This window comes from Nerophis ophidion, linkage group LG18, assembly GCF_033978795.1.
Source record: "Nerophis ophidion isolate RoL-2023_Sa linkage group LG18, RoL_Noph_v1.0, whole genome shotgun sequence".
NCBI lineage: Eukaryota > Metazoa > Chordata > Actinopteri > Syngnathiformes > Syngnathidae > Nerophis > Nerophis ophidion.
Genome location: NC_084628.1, coordinates 27345125 through 27370413, shown reverse-complemented (window position 1 = coordinate 27370413; position 25289 = coordinate 27345125). Strand labels below are relative to the sequence as shown.

General features: G+C 37.3%; 1 protein-coding gene across 1 annotated transcript in view; it reads right to left on the bottom strand.

Moving 5' to 3' along the window:
* Positions 1 to 25289, bottom strand: part of LOC133537374 (LHFPL tetraspan subfamily member 6 protein) — a 144810-nt gene that overhangs the window by 2354 nt on the left and 117167 nt on the right. Inside the window, exon 3 of the mRNA XM_061878392.1 lies at positions 7294 to 7392. Within this exon, the coding sequence (XP_061734376.1) occupies positions 7294 to 7392 (99 nt within the window). The remainder of the gene's footprint in view (positions 1 to 7293; positions 7393 to 25289) is intronic.

Genomic DNA, 25289 nt, shown 5'->3' with positions numbered 1-25289 from the left:
TCTACCACCATCTGCGTCTTGACTTATTGTCGTTGTAGTTTTGCTTCCTTGGCATCACGGCAGGGTGAAATATTACAATAATGAACTAGAAACTAACCAATTATCCTTGGAATGGAGTTTCTGTGCAAGTGTGCCGAATGACGCGTGAGGAATGACAACAACTTAGGAGTGCAGGATGAATATTGGAAAGAGAAATATCGAGACAATATCAGGAGTTATGACATCATACCGATAAATTGAATAAAGTTGAAAATGACAAACTATAAAAAGAGACACTTTATTGATGTGAGATTACCAGTACTGGGCTCTAGGTCAGTGGTCCCCAACCTTTTTGTAGCTGCGGCCCGGTGGTTGGGGACCACTGCTCTAGGTGGTTGAGGGTGAGAAAATCAAGCGCTCCTTTCCCCCCTACCTATCGTACAGTTGGACGTCACACATTGGGATGAGTACCAAATCCGGTACTTTTTTGGCCTTTTTTTTTTTCTCCACGTAAAAACCAAAAATGCAATGTTTTGGTACTCTGATTGCTCGTGCACTTCACTCCACTCCAGCGGCACTGAGAGCCAGTAATTCGGCAGTTTTCAAGGCCAACAAAGAGGCTGACGCTGTTTTTTACAGACGTAAGAAAAGTAAGGCTCCACTTTTCCAAAAACGCACTAGCTTGATGCTAATATACATTGGCTTTGCTATTGACATGCTACTGATTAGCATTATTGATTTTAAATGGCGATTTCAACACCTCCAAAATTGTTAATGAAAACTAGAACAACGATGCAAGTTAAAATCAAACAGCTGGTGCTTAATACACACAATACTTACAGTATTAACAGTCTTTAGGGCGCGACAAAAACACAAACTATATACTACTTCTATCTAACGCCAGGGTGTCAAAATTTAAAACTAAACAAAGCCGTGGGCCAAGGTTGAACAAATGAAGCTTTTAATAAAGACCCAAACAAGTTTTGCATTGATATTGAACAAGCAAGGCTTATATAACTTTATAGTGACATGCAAAATCCAGTTTCAAATAATAATAATAATAATTAAAAAAAATATCAATGGCATATCAAATACAATTTAAATAAAAATTGAATGCCGCTTTTCTATTTACAGCCTTCTGAGGTAAATATCAAAATAAACTTTTTCCACAGGTTAATAATACATGTGAAAATAAAATAACAATAAAGAATGAAACAATCGGAAGAGTTAGTGCTGCAAGGGCTTCTGGGTACTTGTTCTGTTGTGTATATGTTGTGCTACGGTGCGGATGTTCTCCCGAAATGTGTTTGTCATTCTTGTTTGGTGTGGGTTCACAGTGTGGCGCATATTTGTAACAGTGTTAAAGTTGTTTATACGGCCACCCTCAGTGTGACTTGTATGGCTGTTGACCAAGGATGCATTGCATTCAGTTGTATCATGTGACTCGGTCGGTACGCTGTGTGTATGGAGGAAAAGTGGACGTGACGGCAAGTTGTTGAGAACACTAAAGGCGGTGCCTTTAAGGATCGCCCCCAATATTGTTGTCCGGGTGGAAGTCAGGAGAATGGTTGCCCCGGGAGACTTTCGGGAGGGTTGGCAAGTACGAGTATCAGCGATGAATGCGGTTATACAGCTGTTATATACCGGCGGGCCATCTCTAATGTTAATTTGATATTGTCTCGACGGCCAAATGAAATTACAAGGCGGGCCAAATTTGGCCCGCGGGCCAGAGTTTGACACCCATGATCTAACGTCTTGGACTTCCAACTAAATGTCATACCTGCGAATGATACTCAGAAATGTGATAATTAAACTGGGCAGCACTTGTCATAATTAGCTCATTTAGCACTAGCAATAAAAATGAGATTTTATGATTAAAAACAATTACTATTTAGTAAGACACTCAAAAGTTGGTAACATTGTCAATTAGTATTGTATCGGTTTGATGTGAATGGTACCCATCCAAAGTTGCAACCTTATCTGTAGATTTTACGGTTAAAAACTGGTAAGTCAGTCATTGGAATTTTACTGTAAAAAGTACTGTAGTTTTTACAATAAATGACTGTGAATTGAAAAACAGTATCACTATTATTTACTGTAACACAACATCTACTGAGTATTTTTGACAGTGTCAACTTTCCCTGAGCTGAATGTAAACAAACATGATGTCTCCGTGGCTTCTTCGCTGTTTTCAGAGGGAAGACATTTTGCAAGTTCCGCACAAATTCTAGAGGAGGAAAAAAACTATTGTGCTTCAACGCATTAAAACCTCATAAACCAGCATTAATACGACTGTGTTTTAAAAGTCTACAAAGACACATGTTGCTAAAGCCAGTCTAAAAAATAGTGGGAACAAACTACATTGTTTGTCTGGCAGGGTTTTTACATTTTTATTTTAAATATATGACAATTTGATTGCCGCAAGATTAAATGACCATGAATTGTGGGTTGAGATGCATGCAGCATAGCATTTACTTGTATGACACAATCCAAACCACCTTCCTTACACAAGACACAAATAAACCAACGCAAAAAGCCAGCACATATGGTCACGCATAATACAACCTGCTCACTTAACTTTGCCGACATCATAAAAAAATGCCCAAACACCATCAAAAATTTAATTTGACACCCATTTTAAGCCATTACAATGCATGATGGGAAAAACGCAAAATAGTCTCTCCCTACTTATCCACGTTTGGCTCATTTTAGTTGCTTGATATTTCTGATTGATTACAAAACTTTAAGGAAGTCGTCACAGAAGTACAAGGTAGAAACATTGACATACTCCTAATATCCAACTATATTTATTATATATCCATCCATCCATCCATTTTTCTACCGATTGTCCCTTTTGGGGTCGCTGAAGCCCCATCATTTTCATATAATATTTATGTACACAAATATATTTAGAGGCAAATATACATAAGATGACTTCACGGTGTCAGAGGGGTTAGTGCGTATGCCTCACAACATGAAGGTCCTGAGTAGTCTGGGGTTCAATCCCCGGCTCGGGATCTTTCTGTGTGGAGTTTGCATGTTCTCCCCGTGAATGCGTGGGTTCCCTCCGGGTACTCCGGCTTCCTCCCACTTCCAAAGACATGTACCTGGGGATAGGTTGATTGGCAACACTAAATTGGCCCTAGTGTGTGAATGTGAGTGTGAATGTTGTCTGTCTATCTGTGTTGGCCCTGCGATGAGGTGGTGACTTGTCCAGGGTGTACCTCGCCATCCGCCCAATTGTAGCTGACATAGGCACCAGCGCCCCCCGCGACCCCAAAGGGAATAAGCGGTAGAAAAATGGATGGATTGATGTATATATGTATATATATATATATATATATATATATATATATATATATATATATATATATATATATACATACATATATATATATATATATATATATATATATACATATATATATATATATATATATATGTATATATATATGCATACATATTATATTGAGATTTCTATACATACATATATATATATATATATATATGTATATATATATATATATATGCATACATATTATATTGAGATTTCTATACATACATATATATATATATATATATATATGTATGTATATATATATATATATATATATATATATATATGTATACATACATATATATTTTATATATATTTGTGTGTGTGTGTATATATATGTGTTTATATTTATATATGTGTATACAGTGGGGCAAAAAAGTATTTAGTCAGCCACGGATTGTGCGAGTTCTCCCACTTAAAATGATGACAGAAGTCTGTAATTTTCATCATAGGTACACTTCAACTGTGAGATTCAGAATGTGAAAAAAAAAATCCAGGAATTCACATTGTAGGAATTTTAAAGAATTTATTTGTAAATTATGGTGGAAAATAAGTATTCGGTCAACCATTCAAAGCTCTCATTGATGGAAGGAGGTTTTAGCTCAAAATCTCACGATACATGGCCCCATTCATTCTTTCCTTAACACGGATCAATCGTCCTGTCCCCTTAGCAGATAAACAGCCCCAAAGGATGATGTTTCTACCCCCATGCTTCACAGTAGGTATGGTGTTCTTGGGATGCAACTCAGTATTCTTCTTCCTCCAAACACGACGAGTTGAGATTATACAAAAAAGTTGTATTTTGGTTTCATCTGACCACATGACATTCTCCCAATCCTCTCCTGTATCATCGATGTATCCATTTTGGTATAAACTCAACTCGTCGTGTTTGGAGGAAGAAGAATACTGAGTTGCATCCCAAGAACACCACACCTACTGTGAAGCATGGGGGTGGAAACATAATGCTTTGGGGCTGTTTTTCTGCTAAGGAGACAGGATGATTGATCCGTGTTAAGGAAAGAATGAATGGGGCCATGTATCGTGAGATTTTGAGCCAAAACCTCCTTCCATCAATGAGAGCTTTGAATGCTTGACCAAATACTTATTTTCCACCATAATTTACAAATAAATTATTTACAATTCCTACAATGTGAATTCCTGGATTTTTTCCCACATTCTGTCTCTCACAGTTGAAGTGTACCTATGATGAGAATTACAGACCTTTCTCATCATTTTAAGTGGGAGAACTTGCACAATCGGTGGCTGACTAAATACTTTTTTGCCCCACATATATATATGTATATATATATATATATATATATATATATATATATATATATATATATATATGCATACGTGTATATATGTATATATATTTATATATGTGTATATATGTATATTTATATGCATATGTATAAATATGCATATGTATATATGTATCTATATTGTAAAAATATTGTGCGTCCCTAACAACATTACAGTACTAACATTCTTATCAAAATGTACTGAAATAAAATGTACCTTTCATTTTAAATCCTGTGATCTGGACAACTAAGCTTCGTATTGAAATGAATTCACACACTGTTTAGTGAGACACACTTCGTGAAGCAGCTGTAGTCTGACTCAGAAACACCATATGGCTCTTCTTCTCACATTTGTTTATAAAAAAAAGAAAAGAAAAAGCAACTTAGAACAAGTATAAAAATGGTCAGCTGCCAGAGTTGCTTTTTGATCAAATATCAAGATTTAACATCTCCACTGGCAGTCTGAAGACATTGCAGCAGCAGTGTCAAACATACCACCCCAACAGTTTGTTTGCTTAGTACAAAGATGAGCTGAGATTGTTGAATGAAAGAAACTGCTGTTCTAAATGTGTCCACTGGATGTCGCAATAGCAATTCTTTGGATCTCCTGCTGTGTGACAGCACACATGACTTCAGAGGGGGTGGAGCTACGTGCCGTGTTAAGATAGAGGCAACACTTCCGTGTTTGGACACTATACTTACACTTGTCCCTTTTGGGGTCGATGTTCTAGCTAATTTAACCTGTGACATTTATACCCAAATCAATGCTTTTGATAATATGTACATTCTTGTTGTACTTATGACTGGGGACACATTTTCTGCGTGTACATAAATATGCTGAAATAATATGCATCCCCTTTTAACTTCATGTGTGATCCATGAAATGAATCCAAATCCCCAAGTTTTGTTGTAGATGACGCTACATATGTGGAGAATAAACATGTTCGCACATCAGGTGAGGAAAATTAGTAAATCACATTAAAAAATCCTGTAATTTGATTTTTCTAATTATTATTATTCATTTCATATTCTGATGGATTAAAAATTAACACCAAGAGGAGCATTTCAAACTCTGCCAGACTCGATTCCACCTATTTGACTGATGCACATTATCACATTGTTTATTCAGAAATATAAATAACGACAAATGAAGATAGAATACTATTAACCGTAACATGTAAGTGTAAAAATAAGAAGATTTATACATTTTCAGAATGTGCTTGGTCTATATTTAAACAAAACAGTCTGAAGTATTCTTTATTTTTAGGTTATCATGCCTCGATTTCACCAGTCTGGTCACACTTGGGAGTATATTTACCTCCATGTGGCCCCTGAGCTAAAATAAGTTTGACATTTATGCCACACAAAATTGTTTTCACTCCCAGTTTCCTTACATTAAGGCAGGGGTCGGCAACCTAAAACGTTGAAAGAGCCATACTTGACCAAACATCTCCCCAAAAAATCTGTCTGGAGCAGCAACAAAATGTAAAGCCTATAAAAGTTTTATAATGAAGGCAACACATGATCTAAGTGTGTATATTAGCCTACTATCAAATGGCTATGTTTCGCAGGCTGACGCAAATCTTCGTTGACAGAAATGTTGAAATGTAATTATTTTACACATTTTTACAACATTGGAAAACATTACTAAAACAAAGGCTTTTCAGAGGGTGAGATAACTCCTGGAAATGACTGGCTTAGAATGGCCAAAGGTAAAGATGTGTGTGTTCAAGTTGAAGGAAACGGAAACTACAAATAAAATAATCTCAAATATACCTAAAATACGATGCATTGTGTATATACAGCTAGCATAAATAGCATGTTAGCATCTACCATGAATTGATTAACGTGGACCTTGACTTAAACAGGTTGAAAAACTTATTCGGGTGTTACCATTTAGTGGTCAATTGTACGTAATATGTACTGTACTGTGCAATCTACTAATAAAAGTTTCAATCAATCAATCAATCAATGAAAAAGATTAGCTTGCAGCCATGCAGTGACCAAACATGTCTGAATACTACGCCACACAAGTCAATAACATCAACAATGCTTACCTTTGTGGATTCATCCACAGTATAAAACGTTTGATGGACAAATAGAGACAAAGAGAGAGTGGCATAAAACACGTCTTTCTGTGGCAGCGTCAAGGAAAGTTGTACATGTAAACAAACTACTAAGGAGTTAGTAGCACCACATACTCTCATCAGTGAAGCATGTTTAATATAAACTACTAACAATTAGGAAGGTTCGTGTCATGTTTGTCCTCCTACAGAAACCATATTCAAACTAAATATATATATTTTTTCCTCATCTTTTTCTATTTTCTTACATTTAAAAAAAAAGCTCCAGGGAGCCACTAGGGCGGTGCCCTGCGGAGAAATTGTATTTGAAATGAGCAAAAATACATGTATAAATAAATGGGTCTAATAATGTTTGAGTTACATGTGATTAGAGATGTAGTGATATGAACATTTCAGGTCAATGTTACTGTGACCAAAATATTTACAGTTATTATAATAATGATAATAATAATACTAATAATAATATTATTAATTATTATTATTATTATTATTATCGTGGTGTTGTTAAATGTGCCCAGACCTGACATGGTTTGCTTCAATTCAGGGAAGAAATTGATAATTTCTCGCTTTTGTGGGTTCTAGTTCTCACCGAGCTGAAACTGGTCGGAGTTGTTGCTGCACGTTTGCTGGACTTCCTCGCTGTCCCAGCCCAGCGGGTACAGCGCACAGCCGGAGCCGATGAGGAGGCCTGCGGAGCGAAAGGATGGGGCAGGTTAGTGATGAGACTGTTGTCACGATACAGGTGTTTGATATTGGGAAATGTAAACATTTTTATTTCAACCTTCCTCTGTTTATAATACAAGCATGGAAAACAACGTCAACAAAATAGTAAAATCACATTCAATACTAAATAATAAGCTCTTGAAATGAGGGTGCAATAATAAGGAATATGTAGGAAATGCTTCATAAAGTGTAAGAAAATAGTGCAAAGTGTGAAAATGTAAACCTAGAGAAAAAGATCAGTTGGAATAATACATCATGTCAGATATAGAGAACATTCAAACCCCCAAAATTTTGAAATTCCACGACATGGTGGATTTGGAAACAGCTAAAACTAAAACCTGCTAGCCAAGAGCTTGCAACTATTCTTCTCAACAAAAGAAGAGAAATGTAACCTGAGAGAAAAATGCAAATTCAAGCCTTTGTATGCAGGTACAACACTTAAAACCTTTAGCATATCAGTATGTGGAATTCAATTGGGGAATGGATTAATGAACAATGCACTAATGATCCACTTAAGAAAAATGTTCAGACTCAAAATATTTACAAAGGACCAAGAAGAAGAAGCATGATCAACATTTAGACTCTTATATGTATGAGTGTCCAACATTCACACAATAATAATAATAATAAAAGTAAATACGTGATGTTTGGTGTAGACTCTTATGTTTGAGTGTCCAACATTCACACAATAATAATAATATTAATAATAACATTAATAAATAGAAATGTTTTGGTGTAGACTCCTATATGTGTGAGTTTCCAACATTCACACAATAATAACAATAATAAATAGATGATTTTTGGTGTAGACTTTAATATGTGTGAGTGTCCAACATTCATAAATGTAATAATAATAATAATAATAATAATAATAAAACAATACATAGAGGATTTTGGGTGTAGACTCTAATATGTGTGTGTCCAACATTCACACAATAATAACAATGATAATAATAGTAATAATAATAACAATAATAAATAGATGATTTTTGGTGTAGACTCATATGTGTCCAACATTCACACAATAATAATAATAATAATATAAATAACAATAACAATAATAAACAGATGATTTTTGATGTAGACTCTTATATGTGAGTGTCCAACATTCACACAATAATAATTATTATAATAATAACAATAATAAATAGATGATTTTTGGTGTAGACTCTAATATGTATGAGTGTCCAACATTCACACAATAATAATAATAATAATAAATAGATGATTTTTGGTGTAGACTCATATGTGTGTCCAACAATCACACAATAATAATATAAATAACAATAACAATAATTAACAGATGATTTTTGATGTAGACTCTTATATGTGAGTGTCCAACATTCACACAATAATAATAATTATAATAATAACAATAATAAATAGATGATTTTTGGTGTAGACTCTAATATGTATGAGTGTCCAACATTCACACAATAATAATAATAATCATAATAATAATAATAAATAGATTATTTTTGGTGTAGACTCACGTGTGTCCAACATTCACACAATAATAATAATTATAATAATAACAATAATAAATAGATGATTTTTGGTGTAGACTCTAATATGTATGAGTGTCCAACATTCACACAATAATAATAATAATAATAATAAATAAATGATTTTTGGTGTAGACTCATATGTGTCCAACAATCACACAATAATAATAATAATAATAATATAAATAACAATAACAATAATAAACAGATGATTTTTGATGTAGACTCTTATATGTGAGTGTCCAACATTCACACAATAATAATAATTATAATAATAACAATAATAAATGTATGATTTTTGGTGTAGACTCTAATATGTATGAGTGTCCAACATTCACACAATAATAATAATCATAATAATAATAATAATAATAAATAGATGATTTTTGGTGTGGACTCATATGTGTGTCCAACAATCACACAATAATAATGATAATAATATAAATAACAATAACAATAATAAACAGATGATTTTTGATGTAGACTCTTATATGTGAGTGTCCAACATTCACACAATAATAATAAATTATAATAATAACAATAATAAATGTATGATTTTTGGTGTAGACTCTAATATGTATGAGTCTCCAACATTCACACAATAATAATAATAATAATAATAATAAATAGATGATTTTGGTGTAGACTCATATGTGTGTCCAACAATCACACAATAATAATAATAATAATATAAATAACAATAACAATAATAAACAGATGATTTTTGATGTAGACTCTTATATGTGAGTGTCCAACATTCACACAATAATAATAATTATAATAATAACAATAATAAATGTATGATTTTTGGTGTAGACTCTAATATGTATGAGTGTCCAACATTCACACAATAATAATAATCATAATAATAATAATAATAACAATAATAAATAGATGATTTTTGGTGTAGACTCTAATATGTATGAGTGTCCAACATTCACACAATAATAATAATAATAATAATAAATAGATGATTTTTGGTGTAGACTCATATGTGTGTCCAACAATCACACAATAATAATAATAATATAAATAACAATAACAATAATAAACAGATGATTTTTGATGTAGACTTATATGTGAGTGTCCAACATTCACACAATAATAATAAATTATAATAATAACAATAATAAATGTATGATTTTTGGTGTAGACTCTAATATGTATGAGTGTCCAACATTCACACAATAATAATAATCATAATAATAATAATAATAAATAGATGATTTTTGGTGTAGACTCATGTGTGTCCAACATTCACACAATAATAATAATAATAATACTACTACTACTAATAATAATAATATAAATAACAATAATAAACAGATGATTTTGGATGTAGACTCTTATATGTGAGTGTCCAACATTCACACAATAATAATAATTACAATAATAACAATAATAAACAGATGATTTTTGATGTAGACTCTTATATGTGAGTGTCCAACATTCACACAATAATAATAATTATAATAATAACAATAATAAATAGATGATTTTTGCTGTAGACTCTAATATGTGTGAGTGTCCAACATTCACACAATAATAATAATAACAATAATAAATAGATGATTTTTGCTGTAGACTCTGATATGTATGAGTGTCCAACATTCACACAATAATAATAATAATAATAATAATAATAATAAATAGATGATTTTTGGTGTAGACTCTCATATGGGTGAGTATCCAACATGCACGCATATAAGAGTCTACACCAATACATCAACTGGCACGGTCTGTGGCCCACAGTTTTCATCCGATCGGAACCGTTTGAGCATTAAAACGTTCGGCTCGACCAGGAATCGTGACCCCCCCCCCAAAAAATATAAAAATATCCCAGAATTTCCAAATTTTCTGCGACATTTTGCCCTTTAAAATTGAATGGGCCAATTTTCAAACATGTACAACTTCCACATTCCTCACCCGATTGGAACCGTTTGACCATCGACACCTTCAACAACCAAACTACCATTTTAAAAAGTCAAAACAAAATTACAGGAATTCCCGGTTTTTCCGAAACCCTATTTTCACCTCTTCCTGAGAAGTTTTCACAGTCCACATTTTTCAACCGTTTATGACCATTCCATGTTCAAAACCTTGGACAATCAAACTACCAATCTACCAGGGACGTATTTCCTGGGTTTATGAACCAAAAAGAACCCAAAAGATTTTGTAATAATAAAAAATATTGATGTAATCATTATAGTATTGCCTATATATGACTCCTGTACTTGGTATTGTTATAGTTGATGTTTGTGTAAACCCACCCATTTGTTTACATTGAGGAGTGCTAGCTTGCTGTTAGGGGTGATTTATTGTATCCTCCTACGGTGTGTAACTAAGCATGTTTAGCTATTCCTCGTCCTGCAGGGATGAGAAGTGTAATAAACTTACTTTATTTGTCGCCATGGAGGCAAGGATTAGTGATTTAGAAGCATATTTAGTGTATTTTCTATTGAAAAAGGGTTTTGGCGAAAAGGCTAGAAAACCTTTAACGATTAAAAACTTCATGGCAACAGATCTAAAGTTGATACATTAATATTTAAGCGTTGAAAGTAAAAAAAGTAAAAAGTTATTTTTATGCCTGGGACCCTTATGGGTCCCCGGGATGTTTAACGTTCACAAAAATTCACGTCAAATATTCCACTTAGAAACATTTTTGGGGGAAAATATTGCACCTCCAAGTCGGAGTCCATGGTTCTCGCCCGGAAAAGGGTGGAGTGCCATCTCTGGGTTGGGGTGGAGACCCTGCCCCAAGTGGAGGAGTTCAAGTACCTAGGAGTCTTGTTCACGAGTGAGGGAAGAGTGGATCGTGAGATCGACAGGCGGGTTGGTGCGGCGTCTTCAGTAATGCGGACGTTGCATTGATCCGTTGTGGTGAAGAAGGAGCTGAGCCGGAAGGCAAAGCTCTCAATTTACCGGTCGATCTACGTTCCCATCCTCACCTATGGTCATGAGCTTTGGGTCATGACCGAAAGGATAAGATCACCGGTACAAGCGGCCAAAATGAGTTTCCTCCGCCGTGTGGCGGGGCTCTCCCTTAGAGATAGGGTGAGAAGCTCTGTCATTCGGGAGGAACTCAAAGTAAAGCCGCTGCTCCTCCACATCGAGAGGAGCCAGATGAGGTGGCTCAGGCATCTGGTCAGGATGCCACCCGAACGCCTCCCTAGGGAGGTTTTTGGGGCACGTCCAACCGGTAGGAGGCCACGGGGAAGACCCAGGACACGTTGGGAAGACTATGTCTCCCGGCTGGCCTGGGAACGCCTCAGGATGCCCCGGGAAGAGCTAGACGAAGTGGCTGGGGAGAGGGAAGTCTGGGCTTCCCTGCTTAGGCTGCTGCCCCCGCGACCCGACCTCGGATAAGCGGAAGATGATGGATGGATGGATGGATTGCATATTTCGTCTTTTTTCTATTAAATATGGTTTTGACAAAAAGTGCATAAAACAAATACAAATTAAAACACTAAGTCAATGAATACATCTGAAGTTGATATATTGATATTTAAGTGTTAAAAGTCAAAACGATGACTCATTTTTAACACTTGAATGACTGAGACCAATTTGGGTCCCCAGGACCGTTAATGTGACATTTTTTTTCCAAACTGTCATTGCTCAAAATAACCAAAATAAACTGACATCATTGTCGTTTTGAATAATTTGCTTATTTAAGGCTGCAATTACTTCCACTTTAAACATTTTTTTGGGGGGAAATATTGCGTATTTTGTGTTTATTCTATTAAAAAATTGGGTTCTGGCAAAACCTATAATGATTCAAACTTCATGGCAAGTTAAAACATAAATATCTAAGCGTTGAAAGTAGAAAAAAAAACCCTAAAAAGTAATTTTAACACTTTAATGCCTCAGCGTTGTTTAATGTTCAGCAAAATTGATGGAATCCCTAAAGGTTATGTTTTGGCTTGAAGAACAAAAAATATCAAAATGGCCCCAGCATGATTTTATTTCGTAGTGTGTGGCCCTCAGGGGACAATGTAGTGTAGAGGAAGAAGGATGAATAAGTGGAGAACAGATGCAAGCATTTAAGTACATGTTTAAAAAAAAAAACAAGCTCATGTCAAGTCAGCTGAAGATCAAAGCTGTTCCAGGGATTTCCATGTGTGACGAGTTCCCCGCTTCTCCTTCCCCAATTTCAACTTAGAGCGCAGCGCCGCAGGAGGAAAAAAGTGACAGGACGTAAATCCTGGCAGGAGACGCCAACAGGCGTGCAACCGTTACGTAACATGATGGAGTTTGCCACGGGAAGGAGCTGCAAATGTATTCTAAATGAATATTTAACAATATTCTCTTTCAAGTGCCAAGCGTGCAATCAAACTAACTCTCGGCTCAGGAGAGGAAGAAAAACATTCTGTGATTTCTTGACTGATTGGATTCTACTTTGATTACAAGCATTATTGATTTGAGCAGTAATAAAGTACTTCTATCGGGTATTTAACCTCTCCACCTATGTATGCATATAGCTAACGCGACTGTAGCTACAAAGCAATATTTTCAATTATTTATTGATACATACTGCAATCGTTAGTGCGCAATATGTATTATTTATTTGACTTTTATTACTGTATGTAAAAATCTGCACTGCAACCACATACTTTTCTTGTTGTTGAATAAATAAATGTCTATCTTATCCTAGCCTAGCCTTAGACTGTGGGAGCTAGCTAACTGACTTCACTACAATTTACATTTTATAGATAATTAGACGGCTAATATACTTTCATAATTTACATGAGCCATGTTTAGAAATGTTGTCTTATTTTAAAATCATTCATAATGAAGCAGGCTAACGCGGCTGTAGCTAGCAAACTACGACCTCAGACTAGCAGCAAACTTACTTCTCTACAATTTACATTTTATAGATGATTAGACGGCTTATATACTTTCATAATTTACATTAGCCATGTTTAAAATGTTGTCGTCTTATTTTAAAGTAATTTATAATGAAGCTAGCTAACGCGGCTGTTGCTAGTAAACTACGACGTCAGAATAGCAGCAAACTGACTTCGTTACAATTTACATTTTATAGATGATTAGACGGCTAATATACTTTCATAATTTATATTAGCCATGTTTAGAATGTTGTCTTATTCTAAAATCATTCATCATGAAGCTAGCTGATGCGACTGTCAATAGTAAACTACGACGTCAGACTAGCAGCAAACTGACTTCGCTTCAATTTACATTTTATAGATGATTAAACGGCTAATATACTTTCATAGTTTACATGAGCCAAGTTTAGAATGTTGTTGTCTTATTTTAAAATCATTTACAATGGAGCTAGCTAACGCGGCTGTCGCTAGTAAACTTTGACCTCAGACTAGCATAAAACTCACTTTGCTACACTTTACTACCTTTCATAAAGGATTAGACAGCTATTCTACTTCCATAATTTACAAACCCCGTTTCCATGAGTTGGGAAATTATGTAAGATGTAAATATAAACGGAATACAATGATTTGCAAATCCTTTTCAACCCATACTCAGTTGAATATGCTACAAAGACAACATATTTGATGTTCAAACTCATAAACTTTTTTTTTTTGCAAATAATCATTAACTTTAGAATTTCATGGCTGCAACACGTGCCAAAGTAATTGGGAAAGGGCATGTTCACCACTGTGTTACATCACCTTTTCTTTTAACAACACTCAATAAACGTTTGGTAACTGAGGAAACTAATTGCTGAAGCTTTGAAAGTGGAATTCTTTCTCATTCTTGCTTTATGTAAAGCTTCAGTTGTTCAACTGGACGATAAATCGATATACACGATATATCGCCCAGCCCATTTGTAAAATCACTCACTAGAGAATGAAGAGAATTTCATAACCTTAGTAACATACCACATAGTGAAGGATGAATACTATTTGATTTCCTATTATGCCGCTCATTTTTATTTGACACTTAAAATGTCTGTGACAATCTTGCACTTTATGTTTTGGAAATGACATGAATGTTTGTGCCATTGCTTAATAACTTTAATAAATACACTTTTGGTCAATTGACTGAGTTGTGATTTCCCTCTCTGCATGAAAGTTTAAAAGTAACATATATGAATGAAGTATGAAGAAGAATTTTTTAATGTAGACACATAGAATCATCATTCTGCTGTGATTATATGCATCAAGTGTTCATTCAAGGCCAAGGCAAAATATCGTAATATATATCGATATGGCCTAAAAATATCGAGATATTAAAAAAAGGCTATATCGCCTAGCCCTAGTCTCTGCCTTCGTATTTTACGCTTCATAATGCGCCACACATTTTCGATGGGAGACAGATCTGGACTGGAGGCGGGCCAGGAAAGTACCCGCACTCTTTTACTACGAAGCCACGCTGTTGTAACACATGCTGAATGTGGCTTGGCATTGTCTTGCTGAAATAAGCAAGGAGGTCCATGAAAAAGACGGCGTTTAGATGGCAGCATATGTTGCTCCAAAACCTGTATGTACCTTTCAGTATTAATGGTGCCTTCACAGATGTGTAAGTTACCAATGCCTTGGGCACTAATGCACCCCCATACCATCACAGATGCTGGCTTTTGAACTTTGCGTCGATAACAGTCTAGAGGGTTCGCTTCTCCTTTGGTCCGGATGACATGATGTCGAATATTTCCAAAAACAATTTGGGATGTGGACTCGTCAGACCACAGAACACTTTTCTACTTTGCATCAGTCCATCTTAGATGATCTTGGGCCCAGAGAAGCCGGCGGCGTTTCTGGATGTTGTTGATAAATGGCTTTCGCTTTGAAGAGCTTTAACTTGCACTTACAGATGTAGCGACGAACTGTATTTAGTGACAGTGGTTTTCTGAAGTGTGCCTGAGCCCATGTGGTGATATCCTTTAGAGATTGATGTCGGTTTTTGATACGGAGCCATCTGAGGGATTGAAGGTCACGGTCATTCAATGTTGGTTTAACAGCCATGCCGCTTATGTGGAGTGATTTCTCCAGATTCTCTGAACCTTTTGATGATATTATGGACCGTAGATGTTGAAATCCCTAAATTCCTTGCAATTGCACTTTGAGAAACGTTGTTCTTAAACTGTTTGACTATTTGCTCATGCAGTTGTGGACAAAGGGGTGTACCTCGCCCCATCCTTTCTTGTGAAGGACTGAGCATTTTTTGGGAAGCTGTTTTTATACCCAATCTTGGCACCCACCTGTTCCCAATTAGCCTGCACACCTGTGGGATGTTCCAAATAAGTGTTTGATGAGCATTCCTCAACTTTATCATTATTTATTGCCACCTTTCCCCACTTCTTTGTCACATGTTGCTGGCATCAAAATCTAAAGTTAATGATTATTTGCAAAAAAAAAATGTTTATCAGTTTGAACATCAAATATGTTGTCTTTGTAGCATATTCAACTGAATATGGGTTGAAAAGGATTTGCAAATTACTGTATTCAGTGCACTGTCAACACTGTGTATTGTGGGGATGGTGTTCTGCTGACCTCGACTGTGGATGTTGTGGATCGGTAGAGGGAATACTTTGAAGACCTCCTCAATCCTACCAACACGTCTTCCTATGAGGAAGCAATGCCTGGGGAGTCTGTGGCGGGCTCTCCTATTTCTGGGGATGAGGTTGCTGAGGTAGTTAAAAAGCTCCTCGGTGGAAGTGGATGAGATCCGCCCGGAGTTCCTTAAGGCTCTGGATGCTGTGGGGCTGTCTTGGTTGACAAGACTCTTTAGAATCGCGTGGACATCGGGGGTGGTACCTCTGGATTGGAAGACCGGGGTGGTGGCCTCTACCGGGTGGCGGGGCTCTCCCTTAGAGATAGGGTGAAAAGCTCTGTCATCTGGGAGGTGCTCAAAGTAAAGCCGCTGCTCCTCCACACCATCAGGTGCCAGATGCGGTGGTTCGGGCATCATGCCAGGATGCCACACAAACGCCTCCCCAGGGAGGTGTTTAGGGCACGTCCAACCGGTAGGAGGCCACGGGGAAGACCCAGGACACGTTGGGAAGACTATGTCTCCCGGCTGGCCTGGGAACGCCTCGGGATTAAAGATGCGCGGATAGGCAATTATATGATCCGCAACCGCATCACTAAAGTTGTCATCCACCTGCCATCCACCCGAACCAACTTTTTATCAAAACCGTAACCGCCCGCCACCCGCCTGTTGTTATATATCAGGGGTCGGCACCCTTACCACTCAAAGAGCTATTTTGACCTGTTCCACAGAGAAAAGAAGACAATGGGAGCCGCAACCATTCACGCGAATATCTGCTGGTGCTCATCCAGATAACAAGAATAAGGGCGTGCTATGAAGCCATTGCCTTTGACGCCCTCTACAGCATGTACAAACAGTTCTACAACATGTACAAACAGTTTGCCAGTCCAGCAACATGTTACATGCAGCTTCCGCAGATACTCGTACAAGATTGAAAGGCATACTGGGTGATACAGAATACACTGATGGTTGTGATATAAACAACTTTAACACTCTTACTAATATGCGCCACACTGTGAAGCCACACCAAACAATAATGACAAACACATTTCGGGAGAACATCCTCACAGTAACACAACATAAACGCAAGACAACAAATACCCAGAATCCTTTGCATCTATCAGTCTTCCTTACTATATTTTACACCCCCCCACCCCAACCCCGGCCACCTTACCGAGGCACGGGGGCGGGATTGGGTTTTGTGCTAGCGGGGTGTATAATATAGTCCGGAATAGTCATGGATGCAAATGATTCTGGGTATTTGTTGTGTTGCGTTTATGTTGTGTTACTGTGAGGATGTTCTCCCAAAATGTGTTTGTTATTCTTGTTTGGTGTGGCTTCACAGTGTGGTGCATATTAGTAAGAGTGTTAAAGTTGTTTATATCACAACCATCAGTGTACTCTGTGTCACCCAGTATGCCTTGCAGTTGTGTGCGTGTGTCTGCAGAAGCAACATACAACATGTTGCTGGACTGGCAAGTAGTTTGAACATTTTGTAGAAGGCGTCAAAGGCAATGACTTCATAGCACACCCTTATTTTTGTTATCTGGGTGACCGCCAGCAGATATTCGCGAGAATGTTTGCGGCTCCTATTGTCTTCTTTACTTTGTGACACGGGTCAAAATGGCTCTTTGAGTGGTAAAGGTTGCCGATCCCTGAACTATGTATATTAAACATTTCCGAATGGTTCAACCGCCACCCGCCCTAATCTATTTAAAATCTATTTTTTCCTCATGCCACCCGCCCGACCCGCGGATTATCCGCGGATGAGACCGCAAACCGCGTATCTCTACTCGGGATCCCCCGGGAAGAGCTGGACGAAGTAGCTGGATAGAGGAAAGTCTGGGCTTCCCTGCTTAGGCTGCTGCCCCCGCGACCCGGCCTCAGATAAGCGGAAGAAGAAGGATGGATGGATGGCCGTCAAACAAGCTAGCTAACGCATTTAATGCACATGTTTACGTTTTTATAGCATCCATCTGTCTAAGAATAATACCAGCCACAAAGTGGCTAGTGGTGATAAGGTAGTGGTGTTTTTGAGGGATGTGTGTTAGTGGTAAGACGAAGATGTTGGGGGTAAGGAGGGGAACTATCCTTCAGTTTTCATCTGCTGCCCTGACCCCCAGAGAATCAACACAGTAAATAAATAGCTCATCTGTGACCACGTGTTCCTAATCATGTGTCCATCCGCACTTCCAAGTCACTTCTTTTCTCTCTGCTGCCCGAGTGGAGCGTGCCCTGCTTCCCTTTCAATGCAGAGTAGTCGTTTAGCTTTGGTGACTTGCCCCCGACTTTGTGAGAAGGTCAAGTGGCGCCCGGTCAACGAGAGTCCTGGAAAGTTTGTTTGTTTACTTTTGCTCGCAAACCTCCGGCTCGTTCTGCAGCCTGGACTGCGGTTGCCATGGCGGCCGTCCCTGAGTCTGGGGGATGAGGAGAGAGCAGAACCCAAGAAGTCGGACGACCTCTCCTCAAATTGACTTTCAATTGATCTCCATTATCACAGCGGCTATCTGGGCTGGGGGGTTCTTCAAAAGATGGACTCCAAACCAGTCCAATCAAAGTCGTCCTTCTTTATTGCCTAGGATTTCATCAGCATCACCTCCCCATTCAGTTCTTTATCCCTCGGCCCTGTCTGGGCTTGTCTAAACTGCAGAGGATTTGGATTGGAGTGTTTAGTAGTGTGAAAACACTCCTTGGACCAGGTGTGTAGAACTTGTTTTTATTGAAGGCCGCTTGTAACATTGAGTATTAAGTCAATATCATGATATCATTACATAGGTACTACATATGATTGTTGTATTTTGCCTGAAAAAAATCTGTACACTGGCAGCTCATTTGCCAGAATTTTATCGTATAACTTATGTTGTCTTACAGCATATTACTGTAAATGGAAAATTGGTACCATTGTTTTTTTAACGGTAAAATTCTGGTAACTGAGCGGATATTTTTTACCGTAAAAGCTAAAGTAGTTGTTTTTACGGATTATTACTGTAAACGGAAAAATGGCACCACCATTTTTTAATCTGTAAAATTCTGTTCAGTTTTCCATCATATAATCTCTGTTGTTTTATTGCAAATAAAGCATATTGTTTTTTTTTACGGTAAAATTCATGTAACTGAGCAGATATTTTTTTACCGTCAAAGCCAAAGTAGTTGTTTTTACGGATTATTACTGTAAACGGAAAAAGGGTACCACCATTTTTTAATCTGTAAAATTCTTTCCAGTTTTTAATTGTAAATGAAAAATGGTACCACTGTTTTATACGGTAAAATTCTGGCGACTGAGCAGCCAATTTTTTATTCGTAAAATTCATGGTTGTTGATTTTGCGCTTTATTACTGTAACTACAAAAATGGTACCACTTTTTTTTGCGGTAAAATTCTGGCTACCAAACGGGCAGTTAATTTTGTGGTTGTTATTTTTTGGAGTCTATTACTCAAGGTACGAACCCAGTGCCACTTTATATTCGGTAAAATTCTGGCCACTAAGCAGCAATTTTTAATGAAATCAATAGTTGTTTTTAGAGCATATAACTGTAAATGGAAAAATTGATACCACTATTTTTAACGGTAACATTCTGGCGACTAAGACGGCAGTTTTTTTTATCGTAAAATCTATGGTTGTTGATTTTGCGGTTTGGTACTGTAAATACAAAAATTTTGGCAACTGACGAGCCAGTTTTTTATCGTAAAATCTCTGTTGTTTTATAGCATATAACTGTAAATGAAAAAATGGTACCACTGTTTTTTACGGTAAAATCATGGCGACTGAGCAGCCAGATCTTTATTAGTAATTTCCATGGTTGTTGTTGTTTTTGCGGTTTATTACTGTAAATATAAAAATGGTACCACTTTTTTTTGCGGTAAAATTCTGGCTACTAAACGGGCAGTTTTTTTTTATTATCGTTAATTCTGTGGTTGTTATTTTTGGGGTCTATTACTCAAGATACAAACCCAGTACCACTTTTTACTCGATAAAATTCTGGCGACTAATCAGCAATTTTTTTTATGAAAACAATAGTTGTAAATGGAAAATTGGTACCACGATTTTTCATGTTAAAATTCTGGCGACTAACAGAGCACTTTTTTTTAATCGTAAAATCTATGGTTGTTGTTTTTGCGGGTTGTTACTGTAAATATAAAATGGTAGTATTTCTTATTACGGTAAAATTCTGGCAACTGAGCAGACAGTTTTTTTAATCGTAAAATCTCTATTGTTTTATAGCATATACTATAACTGCAAATGAAAAATGTTACCACTGGTTTTTACGGTAAAATTCTGGCGACTCATCAGCCAGTTTTTTATTAGTAAAATCTATGGTTGTTGTTGTTGTTTTTGCGGTTTATTACTGTAAATATAAAAATGGTACCACCTTTTTTTTTGCGGTAAAATTCTGGCTACTAAACGGGCAGTCCTTTTTTTTAATTATCGTTAATTCTGTTGTTGTTATTTTTGGGGTCTATTACTCAAGATAGAAACCCAGTACCACTTTTTACTTGGTAAAATTCTGGCGACTAAGCAGCAATTTTTTATTAAAACAATAGTTGTGTTTAGAGCATATAACTTTGAATGGAAAAATTGGTACAACTATTTTCACGGTAAAATTCTGGCGACTAACAGAGCACATTTTTTACGTAAAATCTATAGTTGTTAATTTTGCGGTTTGTTCCTGTAAATACAAAAATGGTACCATTTCTTTTTACGGTAAAATTCTGGCAAATGAACAGCCAGTTTTTTATCGTAAAATCCATGGTTAGTTTTACAGCATAAAACTGTAAATGAAAAATGGTGCCACAGTTTTTTACAGTAAAGTTCTAGTGACAAAGCACAGTTTTTTTATCGTAAAATCTATAATCATTTTTCTGGTGTTTTATTAGTGTTATTAATAAAACAGTTCCTTTTTTTTTTACAGTAAAATTCTGGCGAATGAGCGACCAGATTTTCATCGTTAATTCTATAGTTGTTGTTATTTCTGCAGTCTATTACTCTAAATAGAAAGCAGGTACCCCTTTTTTTTCCCGTAACATTTTGACAACTGAGTAGCCCGTTTTTTTATCATAAAATCTATGATTGTTGTTTTTACAGTATATTACTCTAAATGAAAAATGGTACCACTTTTTTTTAACGGTAAAATTCTGCCGACTACGTAAAAAGATAATTAGCTAGCTCCTGTGATTAGTTGTTTTAAAATAAAACATTCTTCTCATGGTCCTTCATGACTATTTTGGTTTTGTTGTCAAGTTCCTGTGTTTCGAATCACTTCCTGTCCCGGTGCTCTTATTTTGTCAGTACTTCCTGTTTGGTGTGTGTGTGTTTTAAAGCACCTTTACTTTCTGTACCATGCCCTGCCCTGTCTCATTAATTACTGCTATTTAGTTCCACTTGTGTCCCTCCTTCATAGGATGATTGTACTTTGTAGACTGCTGTTGTTTGTCTCCTGCTTCCTGTGACTGTTCAACTAGTTTTACTTGCCCTCTCTGCATCCTGGGGTCACGCTGCAAGCAACGTTTACTGACAGTTCCAAACATGGCTAATGTCAAATATTTCTGATCGTTCATAAAATGTCGCACCTCGCAGCGTTGCAACCTCCACGGCCCACGTGAGCGACGTGTCTGCATGTGGAGACGTGCTCCCCACCTGCGCCTTTCAAACGGCTCTGTTTGATTCCCGGCCAGTGCGCCTGCACATTTTTTAAAGAGGCTTACCACGCCAGCGTGGAGCGTTTCTGCTGTTTTCATACAAGCCTGACGCGGATCTAGCGATGCGGGGAAGGGAGGGACTTTATAGCACAGCTGGGGTGTGAGGCGCACAGCCGTAGTCTTACTGTATCAGCCCAAATTGTGTCTCAATGTGATATATTTTCTGTCTGTTGTTAAGAATGATATCGGTCCCATATGAAGAAACAAGTATGGATTGTATTAGCTTGCATGTGAAATGTGTGATATCATGTGCGATACAAGGTGTACTGCAGCGTGTTTACTTGTGTGATATCATGTGTGATACAAGCGGCGCTGCAGCATGTTTACTTGTGTTTGATACCATGTGTGATACAAGGGGTACCGCAGCGTGTTTACTTGTGTGTGATATCATGTGCGATACAAGCAGTCCTGCACCATGTTTACTTGTGTGTGATATCATGTGCGATACATAGGTCCTGCAGCGTGTTTACTTGTGTGTGATATCATGTGTGTTATAAGCATTCCTGCAGCGTGTTTACTTGCGTGTGATATGTGCGATTCCAAGCATTCATGCAGCGTCTTTACTTGTGTGTGATATCATGTACGATACATGCAGTCTTGCAGCATGTTTACTTGCGTGTGATATCATGTGCAATACAAGCGGTCCTGCAGCGTGTTAAAATGTATGTGATATCATGTACGATACATGCAGTCTTGCAGCATGTTTACTTGCGTGTGATATCATGTGCAATACAAGCGGTCCTGCAGCGTGTTAAAATGTATGTGATATCATGTGCGGTACAGGCGGTCCGGCTGTGTTTTTACTTGTGTTTGATATCATGTGCGATACAAGCAGTCCTGCAGCCTGTTTACTTGAATGTGATATCATGTGCGATACAAGCAGTCCTGCAGCGTGTTTACTTGCGTGTGATATCATGTGCAATACAAGGGGTCCTGCAGCCTGTTTATTTGAATGTGATATCATGTGCGATACAAGCAGTCCTGCAGCGTGTTTACTTGCATGTGATATCATGTGCGATACAAGCAGTCCTGCAGCGTGTTTACTTGCGTGTGATATCATGTGCAATACAAGGGGTCCTGCAGCCTGTTTATTTGAATGTGATATCATGTACGATACAAGCAGTCTTGCAGCGTGTTTACTTGTGTGTGAGATATCATGTGCGATGCAAGCAGTCCCGCAGTGTGTTTAACTGTGTGTGATATCATGTGCGGTACAAGCAGTCCGGCTGCATGTTTACTTGTGTGTGATATCATGTGCGATACAAGCAGTCCTGCAGCCTGTTTACTTGCAGGTGATATGATGTAAGATACAAGCAGTGTGTTTACTTGTGTGTGATATGATTTACTATACAAGCAGTCCGGTTGCGTGTTTACTTGTGTGTGAGATATCATGTGCGATGCAAGCAGTCCCGCAGTGTGTTTACTTGTGTGTGATATCATGTGCGATACAAGCAGTCCTGCAGCCTGTTTACTTGCATGTGATATTAAGTGCGATACAAGCAGTCCTGCAGCCTGTTTGCTTTCATGTGATATCATGTACGATACAAGCAGCCTGGCTGCATGTTTACTTGTGTATAATATCTTGTGTGATGCAAGCAGTCCCGCAGCGTGTTTACTTGTGTGTGATATCATGTGCGATATAAGCAGTCCGGCTGCGTGTTTACTTGTGTGTGATATGATGTACGATACAAGCAGTCCAGCTGTGTTTTTACTTGTATTTGATATCATGTGCGATACAAACAGTCCTGCAGCCTGTTTACTTGATTGTGATATCATGTGCGATACAAACAGTCCTGCAGCCTGTTTACTTGATTGTGATATCATGTGCGATACAAACAGTCCCGCAGCCTGTTTACTTGATTGTAATATGATGTACGATACAAGCGGTCCTGCAGCGTGTTTACTTGTGTGTGACATGATGTACGATACAAGCAGTCCGGTTGCGTGTTTACTTGTGTGTGAGGTATCATGTGCGATGCAAGCAGTCCCGCAGCGTGTTTACTTGAGTGTGATATGATGTACGATACAAGCAGTCCGATTGCGTGTTTACTTGTGTGTGATATCATGTGCGATACAAGCAGTCCGGCTGCGTTTTTACTTGTGTGTGATATTAATGTGCGATACAAGCAGTCCTGCTGCCTGTTTACTTGCATGTGATATTATGTGCGATACAAGCAGTCTGGCTGCATGTTTACTTGTGTGTAATATCATGTGTGATGCAAGCAGTCCTGCAGCGTGTTTACTTGTGAAAAGCTGGACAAACATTTAACATCTAAATGTCCTCCAATAAACACACAATGTCTTCTCTTTTAGTAAAGTCATTTACAAAAGGTAAACATGCTACTAGGGACGGCGTGGCGCAGTGGGAGAGTGGCCGTGCGCAACCCGAGGGTCCCTGGTTCAATCCCCACCTAGTACCAACCTCATCACGTCCGTTGTGTCCTGAGCAAGACACTTCACCCTTGCTCCTGATGGGTGCTGGTCGGCGCCTTGCATGGCAGCTCCCTCCATCAGTGTGTGAATGTGTGTGTGAATGGGTAAATGTGGAAGTAGTGTCAAAGCGCTTTGAGTACCTTGAAGGTAGAAAAGCGCTATACAAGTACAACCCATTTAATTTACTAAGAGCTATCAGCTACACAACAGCTAAGCACATAATAGCGTACCAGCTAGACATGAGTGATAATAATTGAGCAACAAAACAGCACATTTGTCAATGTAAACAAGTAAAAATGCTCATTAAAAAATTGATTCACATCTAAAACGCACATTTTGTTCATTCCGATTCTAAATTGATTCAGAATTTTTGAGAATCATTGTTTTGCATATATTTTTATTTAAATGTTTTAAAAATAATACATTTTCAATTTATCATTATTGTTATTGTTATTATTATTATTACTATTATTATTATTAACAGTTATCATTGCTGTTAAGAATATATTTATACTTTTGCGTTAAAGAGAACATATTTTCTTTTTGTGTGTATTTGTATGTCTTCACAATTGCTTCGTCAAATGATATCACAAATATATAATACTACATGTAGTAAAAGTATTGTAATTGTATTGTAATTGCAATTTTCTTTAATTAGATCAACATTGTGTGATTTTTGTAAATAACATTTTTCAAAAGACATTTTTGAGGCCAACATCAGCAGCCAACAAAAGCTTCGGTCACCTGTAAGGTGGAGGTAGTAA